At 39.9% G+C, this 12,282-nt stretch overlaps 1 protein-coding gene across 1 annotated transcript in view; it reads left to right on the top strand.

The window, feature by feature from the left end:
- Nucleotides 1-12,282, top strand: part of CFTR (CF transmembrane conductance regulator) — an 86,874-nt gene that overhangs the window by 16,194 nt on the left and 58,398 nt on the right. Inside the window, exons 3-6 of the mRNA XM_033162377.1 lie at nt 2,634-2,742; nt 6,530-6,745; nt 10,276-10,365; nt 11,837-12,000. Of these exons, the coding sequence (XP_033018268.1) occupies nt 2,634-2,742; nt 6,530-6,745; nt 10,276-10,365; nt 11,837-12,000 (579 nt within the window). The remainder of the gene's footprint in view (nt 1-2,633; nt 2,743-6,529; nt 6,746-10,275; nt 10,366-11,836; nt 12,001-12,282) is intronic.

Genomic DNA, 12,282 nt, shown 5'->3' on the forward strand with positions numbered 1-12,282 from the left:
GTGTAGTAATCTTCTTTATTTAGCTTCCTTTATCTAGGCTTTAGATTGTCAGTCTGTCTAGTAATCTATACTAATTATATTAGTCCTTACTAATCCAGATATTAGTTTATCATCCTATATATCATTGTGAAAAATTGCCTCATTGTTCTGTGCTAATTTCTCATGTTGTAGTAGAGTTCTTAAATGTTTAAGTGTTCAGTGTCTAGCTTGAAGATATTCATATCATGGAAGTGATTTCTATGCAATTTCTCAAAATGATCTTCACACAAGAAAAAAAAATTATTGTGTTGCACAAGATCTCGAAATCTAAACACAATAAGAACATATGAAGCTTCCTTATACTAAATCAGGCCTGACTGGCATGCAACCAATATATTAAAAAAAATTCAAAAGAAAAGTTACATCTGAAAGCTCTTTAATAACTTGTGCCAGTGGTGTTTTATCAAGAGTCCATCCATTCTAGTATTTATTCGCAGAAATTCATACCTGTTTGGGTATTAACTTTGGGCTCATTTGTTGTATCAACCCAAAGTAAAGCTTTGCAAGGTATTGGAAATAAAGCTTGTTCCAATTAAAAACAAAGAGCAACTTTCCTGAGAGGCTCACACTTTAAGCCAATAGATTTATGCGGCTTCATAATGCTATAATGAAGTATTACTGCACTATAGATAAAGTACAGTAATAGTATATGCAAGCCCCTCTTCAAAAAGGAGTTTCTGTGTAGCTGATAATTTCACACTATGGTGCTTTCCAGCCAGAGTAACTCAAATATTTTCTTCCACCACCACCCCCCCAATTCGTCCTAGCAGCTGCTCTGGGCTGGTGTTACAACAAACACATTATTGAATCCATAATCTAAAATCTCTCCCTACATTAAATGTTTCCAACACTCTAAATATAGTCATGGAAGATCATTCTGCCCAACTGAAAACTCTCACCGTCTCAAAATAATAGGACTTCTTTTGAAGTCTTCATAATCTTAGAATGATCTATAATATCATTTGCTTTTTGCATATTTCTTATTAGATTCCTACCCTTGATAGATTCAAATAGAACTGTTTATAATGTCTTTCAACAAAGATATGGAATGATAAGACTCAATTTCAGCATAATTAAAATGACCCTGGCTTCACTTGGAGATTTTGTTTTGTTTCCCACACGGTAATTAAACAATCTGGTACCAAAGAATGGTCCCAGGTCTTCATATATTTCAGCTATCTGACACTGGTACTTTTTTTTTCTTTTTAGGGATTTAATAGGATTTACTACATCCTGAGGAAAAATAGTCATTCTTCATTTAAACCTGTCTTCTAATGAAAGCTTAGGAACTTGTAAATTATTTAAATGATGTAATCATTTAAATAATGTAAATTAAATTATTTAAGAAAGGGGAAAGCTCTTAGATTGAAGATATACAACCTGAGCATAGGGTGGAAGGGCTGATACCACGAATACACCTACAGACCTTGTTTCCCATTTAGGTTTTTAGGAGAAGTTGGAGTCAAGTCTCTCTGTTCAGCTTCCATAATCAACAACAACAAAAAGCTCATACACAGAGATACTTGGCTTTTGTTCTCCATCCTAGGAGGAGTCAATGACAGCAGAAAGATGGCTGAGGGTAGTGACCAGTGGTGTCATGATAGAATAAAGGAAGGAAGTATGGTTTCATAGGCCCAAGCATGTCTGTGCAGGGTTTGCCTGAGGCCCAGTGTGGGAGTCTTGCTAGAGTAAAGTTATAAACTCAAACAAACAAACAAACAAACAAACAACAGCTGGTCCCTGGCAGGTCCCTCCTACCAGCTTAACCCCCTGAGGCCTAGGATGCAGCTGCCCTACCCTCTGCACAGGCCCGGGTCCAGGGTTGTCCATAGTAGTGGGGAGAAAGGGGAATTACTTGGATGGAGTTATGGGTACAGATCCAGCAAGTATGGGAATACTGGCACCTCAGGGCAGAGATAGATAGTTGAGTTGCAGCTGAGTTTTTGCATGATGATTGAAGTGGGAAATGGGTTGTTGGATCTCAAATGGATCCTTATACTGGACAAAACCTGGTACAGTTGTCCCATCCAAGGTTATTTATTTCAGTGAGATGATCTTCACTGTGCTCAAGTTTGCGGCCAAAGCTAAATCTTTTGGGGGCATTTCCTCTGACTACTGGATAGTTAAATTATACTATCAAAAAGTCTGTTCAGCAGTAACTGACATGCTTTATATTCAGCACATTGAAAAAGTCACAAAATAGAATACTTTAGAATAGTTTGTCTTTGTTTTTTTTACTTCTGGAGACTGGAGGGGATTCAGAGCCTTTATTTGCCTATTATTCGTGTATCGGTCTCGAGGAGCACAACAGGTTTCTTTAAAACATACAACGTGACCTTTTTAATGAATTAACTCCCTGCAGAATGATGTATAGCTAGGTATTTAGATCTGCCAAATATGTGGCTGAACTACACTTGAACTTTTATTGAGCTATCAAGTAATTGAGGATCAGATCTTTGGAGTCTTTGCAAAGCCTTCATTTCATCAGTCACCTAGCTAAATCTCCTTGGATATACTTGAGTGAGCTGAACTATGCTAGAGTCACAGTGCTGTGTATTTGGTCACACAACTTAATGTTGTTTTCTCCCCACCAGAGAATGGGACAGAGAGCTGGCTTCAAAGAAAAAACCCAGACTCATCAATGCTCTTAGAAGATGTTTTTTCTGGAAATTTATGTTCTATGGAATAATACTATATTTAGGGGTAAGAATTTACCTTATTCCAGTTTGCTTGTTGGGTTGCAATCCTACGTCATTTTATCCTGTGCCTTGGATGTTCTAAAGAGCAAGGAAATAATGCCTTCAGTTTCGTTTTTTAAAATCCTACAGGAATAATGGTTGATTGAATTGGAGCCAATTTAAATAAAACACTGGAACCTATATATTACCCTATTAAAACATATCGGTGCATGCATTTCCTAAGTAACACACATTCTAAATAACACAAAAACAGCAGGAATGGGAAACGACATTAATAATAAATTTATTTATTTCACTAAAGAGGCCAAATCAGAAAGTTCTTTTAAAAAAAATATGTAAGAAATATAAAGCCACATTTAACATTCCTAATCTAGTCAGATAATTTTTTTTAAAGTAAATAATGGTAATTAAGAGAGCTTTATAGCCACTTCAACTTTATCAACACCCAAGATTAGCACAATTGCACACCATGGCAAATGGGTGAGATCTAGAGATTCATCATTTTCACTGGTGTGTCCAGTTATGCTCCCGGTCTTTACTCAAGGAAGAATTATGCCATTCTCACCCCCAATGGAATGGAATATTAACACTAGTGCTGGATTATCCAAAAGCTGAGTAATGTTTTTTTTGGGGGGGAAAGACATTTGATATTTCAAAAAACATTGAAGTAGTCAGCATGGTAAAAATCTGAACTTTCCTAGACTTCCTTATGGACTCTTCTACTATTTTCCTGTTCCCTTTTTATTACTTATTCTCACCTAGACCAGGTAGCATTCTTCTAACATAAAATAATGTGAGGAAATCAGTTCTTGTCATGTGTTGCAATCAAATCTATGATTAATTACTGATGTATCCTTCTGAGCTATATGCACATATACACACAATAGTTTTGTCTCATTTTTAAAAAATGAAATTTTATTTTATGAGTTAGCATCATTTTTATTTTGAATTACATACGCGGGGCCTCTAAAGGTCTTAATACCCTACCCTGATCAACACTATCCCAGAACACGAATTACATTGTGCAATTACTTCTTATTGAAAACAGTGGGGTGCTATTCAATAGAATAGTTCTGCCAGTGCAAGAAGCTCTGGCTGCAGAATGGAGCTTTCCATACTGCTCCTCTCGCTAAGGACCCCACTAAATATTTTCTGGGGGTTCCCCAGTCCAAGGAACAGATTTGGGGAGGGGGCAGAGGACACATTTGGAATAGGAGAGGGACGGGAAGTTCCATTGCATAAGCAAAAATTATTGTACTAGTGGAAGTACTTTGTTGGATTTTAAATAGGAGTTATTGTCTTTGGTTTGCACCTGTTATTTGACTATAAAAACCATTTGTTTCAATGAAATTTTAGATAATAGTCTGTTTGGGGTCCTAAACGATCAGAATCAATACACCTTGTAGGAGGAGACAGAAGACATGATCTTTCTCCCCCATCACATATAGGGAGAAGGTAGAGATCTAGGGCTTTGTTTCTGGACTGATAAAGAAACAGAGGAACTAGATTTCACTTTATTTATGCTTATTTTCTGGAGTTACCTCTAGAGTAACAGCTTCTCTAATACTCCAGAGGCCTTTGAAACAGAGATTTGGAAAGGTTCCATATTTGAGAACATCACAGTTGTCAGTAGTTGCGTACGAAGATTTCATGTGTAAAATACTCTGCTATGAAATGTGATTTTAAATGGGGGAAAAAATCCTATGTTGGGGCCATAAAAAGGTGATTGCAGTCATTATGTGTTTACTTGCGACACTGCTATTTGCTTAAGAAATCATGGTATATCAAATAAAACAAGGTGCGTGAATCAGCGTTATGCAACATGATACTCCAATACTCTGCTGTGCTCATGACAAGCGTAAAAGAGGAAACCTAGTGCTGGAAACCACCAGTGTTTAATCCACCCCACACCCCTGTTTTGCTCTGCTGAAATATGTGGAAGTTCCCTGTCATTCACTTCAGAAAGCGCAGGAAAGAAATATTTGGCCTCCCCGCTCCTTTTAAAATGTTCTTGCACCCTTTCTTTGGTCTGTTCATTCTTGCTGTTTTCCCTATGCCTTCCTTGTAATTTTTCATGCTGCATGCAACAGCTTGGGTAAAACATTTTTCCTAATTTGCTGTGGTTTCATTTCATCAGTTTTCTTGTAAGGACATAACACATCAATGCCACTGTCTTCTGAATAGCACAATCTATTGCACCAATAATGGGGCTATGTTTAAATGAGAAATGGGGAATCTTTTTCAGCCTGGGGGGGGGGTCACATTCCCTTCTGGACCATCGGCCAAGGATCAGATGGCATTGGTGGGTGGAGCCAAAGGCAAAAGTGGGCTATAAAGACCTTTTCCATCTATGCAAGCAAAAAGCTGTATTGGATTTCAAGGACACATTCCAGCCGGGCTGGTGAGGGATATGGTTTAAATGAATGAAGAATACCAAGTATAACGGGTTTCAAAGGAGTGTGTGAAAACAGGCAATATACATTTTATGTACAGACTCTGTACCTTCACAAAGAACACCTAAATACACTGGGTTAGAAACTTGTAGCATCGTCCTCTAACTTGCCTGCCTGCTCACATTCCCACACTATGGAGATTCTTCTTGCCAAAATATAAGTTGAACAAGGAAGTTGTTGTACCCGTGATTCTATACTGAATCATTTCCATGACACCCACCCACCCTTTAGGGTCAGCAAGCAAAGTTATATATTACCAGTAGTCATTCCTTGTATATTCCCGTAAGTGCTATAAATCACTTTGGGACAATAATCTAAAAACGTATTTGCTATCTCTATATGGTATACTGTATACACAACAAACATTAGCAAATAGTAGCATTCCCACTGCTGCACAAATGGTCTGATTTGTAAATACCAGACCACGACAGAAGTTTCTTGGCTCTCAAGATATATGAAATACCACTGTGATATTCTTGCCCTTGAATCTTACATACACACATATAAAAACAGCTGTCATCATTATTTCTGGTGCTTGATCCTAGAATTATATGGACTCAAACACACCTGCCCAAGCCTCTTTTTAATTGTTCTTTTATAAATATTACTCTTTGTATACTAAAAACACTGCTGTGTTGGTCCAACACAAGTCTGTTGTGTATCTTTTTTTGTAAAATTATATGTGATCATGTAAAAGGATGTGAGTACTTAAAACATGAGCTATATAATTCAATGTGTAAGTTTTAGACCATTTCTATGAATAGCAGCTCTGCCAATTGATCTGTTTGGAGGTGATTACACAAAATAATGAGAAATCAATGCATACCACTGGCCTCAGGTCATTTAAAGGACAGAATACAAAAGGACACTTAAGATCTGATAGGTCTCAAGGAAACTCCAAGGTCTCAAGGCAAACTCTTAGCTTTAAGTTCAGAAGCCCTTCAGCCCTCCCTCCCAGCACCCACTACTTGAGGCAAGTCTATCCCAGAACCACCCACCCACCCACATAGGCAGCAAAGAAAGATGAACGAGAAAGAACCTCAAACCACAAGAAGATGAAAACCAACAACCGTATAACTGTGGTAGAATTAACTGACAAATTGTTGCCTTTGTTAAAAGATTTGGCAGGGTGCGATTTGGGGGCAAGGATTCATTTGCCAACCAGAAGCAAGGCTTTGCATACAGTGTTGAAACAAGATGTAATCCCAATGTACCAAGTACAAGCTATATTGGATGAGAACCTTAGTTTAATTATACAAATATTAACATTAAGACTGCCAGCGGGTTTTCAAGTTTTATTGACATTGACGTTTCGCTTCCCCCCACCCCTTTCCACAGGAAGTAACGAAATCTGTGCAGCCTCTTTTGCTGGGGAGAATTATTGCTTCCTATGATCCGTCCAATTCACACGAACGATCAATAGCTTACTATTTAGCCATAGGACTCTGCCTTCTTTTCGTTGCCCGGATGTTGCTGCTTCACCCAGCTATATTTGGCCTCCACCACATTGGGATGCAAATAAGGATAGCAATGTTTAGCTTAATCTACAAAAAGGTAGGACTTGTCTTTTATTTACATGAGCTGTAAGTACAATTAAATCCATGGAAGACTTGGATCCTAATAGTTGGCCTGCATTGCAATTGTGGAAACAGTCCAGTGGTACAAAGAAGCTCCTTTTCAGATGCTGTTTATAACATTTCTGGCTGCTGTGCAATGTGGATATAGTGTTTTTTATTATTTAATTTTTGTTTTTAATATGCTTCCTTGTTGTTTGTTTCTTGGTGTTATTTTTTTGTTTGTTATTTATTGCGCAGCAGTTTGTGGATGGACCTTGATTGGAAAAGAGATACACATGTTTAACTAACTAAATAAATGATACACTGAGTTCATACTAGATGTGATTATTTGATCTGGAAACCAACCCTATGTTAACAGAACATTCTTTTTTTTTGAATCTATTATACCAGATTTTAGTTTCAGACTAGTTTCCTATTTTATTGCATCTGTGATGAATTTCAGTGCGTTATAACCAGCAAAATTCTGCTGAATAGTTCACGCCACACTAGCAATGGTCTGGTCATCCATAGGTACACACATTCCCTGCTCTCCTTGGATGCGCCAATTTCCTCCTGGGCCAATTTCCCTTCCTTCAGCCAGGAGCCTTGCATAATACCTGGTGTTGGGGGAGGGATGGCTACTTCTGATGTTGCTTCCCAAATGCTACCTTTGATATGAGTGTTCTCTAGTTGCACTTTGACAGGGCTGGGAAGGGATTTTATCTGCAACCCTCCTTGGCTATTTGGATGATGAGAATTCTAGACAAACACTGGTTCCAACAAGGCCTAAGGTGAGAGGCAACCAAAGGAGCAGCCCGAGGTCCAGGTCAGCAGATGTTCAGGCAGGGGCTCAGGCAAAAGGCTGGTCAAGGGGCAGGCCAAATTTCAGGTCCAGGTATAAGACATTGTTTCAGCAGCATTCCAGCCTCCCATTGAGACTTTTTAGCCACCAGAACTCCACCCTGGACTCAGCCACTGTTGAATGAAGAGTAACGAAAATGCAGCTAGGAAGCTCAAATCATACATATGACTGACACCCTTTTTTGGAAATTAAACCAATGTGCAGACTTTAATATTAAAAAAACTTTAACACTGCAGAAACTTATTGACGAATTTATTGACATGATATTTACAGTCACACGTTTCTCCAAGCATGGGCTCACAGTCTCTTTTTCCAAACAACTATATTTTCCTCTCTTTCCAGAGCTCAGCACTTAGCCTTCTGTATCTCAATTAGGCTGTGCCTTGCAGCTGCTATGAGAGTCTTCCACTTCTACCTTCTTCTGCAGCTTTGCTCCAACACTCTATTGAACTTAGCAGTGTTCACAGTGGATTCTAAGTCATCTTGCTTCACATAAAATGGAGTCTCTCCTTCAGTATATACCTCAAATGTGACCAATGTCAGCCAATTACATGAAAACTACTTCTCTAGAATTCAGTTACCAACCAATCAAATATAAAAACATAGTAATGCATACAACCATTTACAATCTTGGTGACTTAAGTTACTATACTTAACAGCCACAACCACTTCTTAGTTGCAGGGATTCTTTGCTGGAGCTTCCCGCATGTAGGTCTAAGCCACCTACACACGGGATTCCAGTTGCCGGGGATCTGCGGCCAGCGTCCCATGTGCGTCCTTGCACGGGCGGCGGCCAGGCCTGCGAACGGAACGGCCAATAATTCCGGAGCTTAAACTCACACCGAGCCGTTGTCCGCCAGGCTAAATCTGAAGGTGCGTGAGTAGTTCGGATGAAAAATGCCTCGTGAAAGTACCTACAAACACTTGCGACCTCCTAAGTTATTAACTAAAGTTACATACCCAAGCAAATGATGGCCAAAGTTACGACCAAGCATAAAGGCTAAATAGACCCCCCAAAATTAAATTAAGACGAAATAAAGACAGACGACATTAGTTCTTTGAATGGCTTTGGCTGACCCGCATAGGCTTCTACGTTTCCTTATACCTATCACTAATCTAAGCTTTCCTAAGCTAACAGACCCTGCACCACCAAATCTTCTGCAATGCTAAGGCTAACTAAATCTTTACCGCCAAATCTTCCGCAATCTAAGCCTATGCTAACACTAAAGCTAGCTAAACCTTTACCGCCAAATCTTCCGCAAGCTAGACCTATCTACCTCCTGCACCCGCTTCCAACCCAACCAACCCAATCCCCAAAAACCCCGCTAACTAAACGACTGATGAATCCTGACTATCTGAACAACTGTTTGATCCTGTCTATCTGCCTAAAACGGGGAGCCGCAGCCTTTTATTGACAACCAAGTGCAACGTCATGATCGATATATTTACCAATAGGAACGCTGTTGCTGCCCCCAAAAAAGGCGGGAAGCAGAATAACCGATCATTAACAAATTCAAACCTCTGGAACTAAAAGTCTAGGTGGAGGGATCTCAGTGGCAAGATGCCTACTGAGCCCTGCTTTCGCTTTCGCTTTTGCATGGAAGAATACATAAAATAGTGCATACATAACATTAACTTAAACAAATAATCACGGGTTCAAAGGAACCCACGAAGTGTATTCCCACACTTAGTTTTTGCAGAGAGTACTCTTGATGAGAAGGGACTTACTCTTGAATGCCCTTAACTCACAAGGAGTCCTCTTCAGAATCTAAACATTCCTCCTGGCTGTGAGGATGTCCACCTGTCTTGAAGCACTGTTGCCTCCTGGGGGCTCGGGAGTAATTTTGCCTGTAATTCAAAAGCCAAGCTCCCTTTCTGCGTGGAGGGACCCGTGCCAGTCCTGGCTTCTCCTTGACTGTTGTTCTGAGCTGTTCCTGAGTGGCTCTAGATAATCTTCCACCAGATCCTCAGAAGTGGATTTATATTGTGGGGGCATAACAACCACTGAATTACAGCCCCTCCACAAATATACTTCCCAGTGGTTAAGCCAGAGGTACCAAGGCAGCAGGTGAGCTGCTATAGTGTTTGATTCCTTGTCACCAAATGTTTTTATCACATTGGAAACAGCAATGTAATTGCATGCCTTCCAAACCAGCATTGGAAACAATGGTTTGAAGTGGGTTTCCAATTTTGGGTGGAAAATGCTTAAGTGCCTAAGGCTCAGACCTGACAGCCGAAACAGGGTCTGGCTGTTGCACCTGAATCAGCTCAGTATGAGTGAATAATACAGTATCTTGCCTTATGTAAATGCAATTAGAAATAGCAGTAGATGCATTGGGGAAAAGGTCAGTAGTTGCATGGTGATCGTATCAGAATATATTAGAGTGTGATAGATAAAATAAGCTTAGACTGAAGTCATAAAACACTTAACAGTGCAGGAAACCACATTTCAATACTGTGTGACTTAGTTTTGAGTAAACAAGCCTAGGTTCACACATTAATGCTTTCCTGTGTAGGAAGTAATATTCCATTGGCATTTACTAACATCTAGTTGATAATAGCTGTGTAATATGGTATTTGTGCTGATTCATCTGAGTATTTGATGGTTGTTGTTGTTGTTGTTGTTGTTGTGTGTTTTTAAATCCTTTTTTGTTTTTCTTTTGCAGACCTTAAAATTATCAAGCAGAGTCCTTGACAATATAAGCACAGGACAACTTGTTAGCCTCCTTTCAAACAATCTGAACAAATTTGATGAAGTATGTTGGTGCTAATATAATCATGTTTACTGTATTGCATTTCTCTGCAAGAGGATGGGTATTTCTAGATTCCAGGCCATTCTAAAGTGCTTTGAATCACTGGAGCTGAAGTTAACAGGGTGTGGTGAATAGTTCTAGTGAATTGTGTGGCTTGAGCTAATTACAAAAAGAAGAAGAAGATAAATGCCCTCACATTAGGTATGCTAGCACAGAGATATTACTCACACACTGCTTGGTTTGCGTCTCAGCTCTTCTAGATCTTGGTGGTTCATTTATTTGTTTAAAATACTTATATTCCACCTCTCAACCCCTGCTATCTGATGTGTCTTATAAAACAAAATACAGAGAAATATATGTGATAGCCAATTCCCAGCCAGTTATCTTCTTTGGCATACTCTGTCATCAACATTCCTTCACACTCCAGTCTGACTAAGGGTGTGCCTGTCAGTGTACCGCTGATTTACTGCTCGAACAACCACTATATGTGCTTGCTTCACTGTAAATTTCGTACTTGACTAGGGGTGGATAATTACCGCTCAAGGCCATAACAGTTCTTCACTGCTATTCCCCTCAGGATGTTTGACAGACACAGTAAAAACTACTCAGGAGTGCAGTGTACCTAATTCTGCCCCCATGGGCAGAAATAATTGGATACAGGTCTAGCCCTATCATTAGACAAAGTGAGGTAAACTGCCTCGGGCAGCAAAACTATGTATGCTACACGGCACGTCCTGATCCAACTAAACGAGGCTGCTGCTTCAGGTGTGATGGAGAGCACTATTGCTGTATCAGTGTTTTATTAAGGTTTTATCGCCTGTCCAGCTGGTTTCTGTATATGGAACCAGGAGGTGCACACCATCTTATTTGCCTCAGGCAGCAAAATGCCTTAGGCCAGCCCTGACAGAATATGAGTTTGAATGGCAGAAGCCACCATTGTGCCTGGCTTATTGCACTGGGTTATGGGATGACTGCTGTTCTTTTCCATGCTAAGGGAAAACAGCAACAGCATGTTACTGTGGGTGGAGCGGCACTGTGTTTGCAAGGATAGGGTGGAGCATGGCAGTAGCGGGGTCAGGGCAACTCCAGCCAGAGCTCCCTAGAACACAAAATGTAATATGTGAATGAAATTGTGAATGTATTTGTTCGGAGAGAGCCAGGCCAAGATAGTGTGACTTGGGAATTGCGTGGGAAGGACTCCTTACCTCCTTCTCAAAGACTGGATATGTTCAGTACAGGGGAATAGAGAGTAGGCCCAGATTTGGAAAAAAATAAGCCTGGTCCAACCTCTTGTCCTGCCTCAGGGAATCAGCTCAGTGATGGACATGAGGTTGGAGAATGGGGATGAAGACTCAAGAGAATGTGGGGAGCAACTAGGAAAAAGCCTAGAACTCTCCACCCCTCTTGGCTATTTTCTTTCATGTGGCTGTCTTTGCATACTACCAGTGAGCAATGCTGTGATTTTCCTCCCCAGGGTTTAGCTTTAGCTCATTTTGTGTGGATTGCACCTTTACAAGTCTTGCTGCTGATGGGACTTCTCTGCGAGATGCTGGAGGCCTCGGCGTTTTGTGGACTTGGTTTCCTAATTCTTGTTGCCCTTTTCCAAGCCTGGCTAGGGCGAATGATGATGAAATACAGGTGACAAAGCAATTGCGGGTATTTCTTTCAAATATTAAGGGTTTTAAAAGCTTGCTAATGACAGATTCTGAATAAATCCTGCCAACAATTTGCTATTAGCAGGGCTCTCATATTGTACATGTTTATACCATATGTTGGATCTTACATTTCCATATATTGGATCTTACATTTGGAGGGAATATCTTTAATACTTGTAAACTGGGGAATAATCCAAAGCTAGGCATGAACATACGTCCAGTTCTTAGAGGAACCAAAGTTTTCATATGCATTAATGATTGTTAA

The sequence above is a fragment of the Lacerta agilis genome, chromosome 10 (genome assembly GCF_009819535.1).
Source record: "Lacerta agilis isolate rLacAgi1 chromosome 10, rLacAgi1.pri, whole genome shotgun sequence".
NCBI classification, from domain to species: Eukaryota; Metazoa; Chordata; class Lepidosauria; order Squamata; family Lacertidae; genus Lacerta; species Lacerta agilis.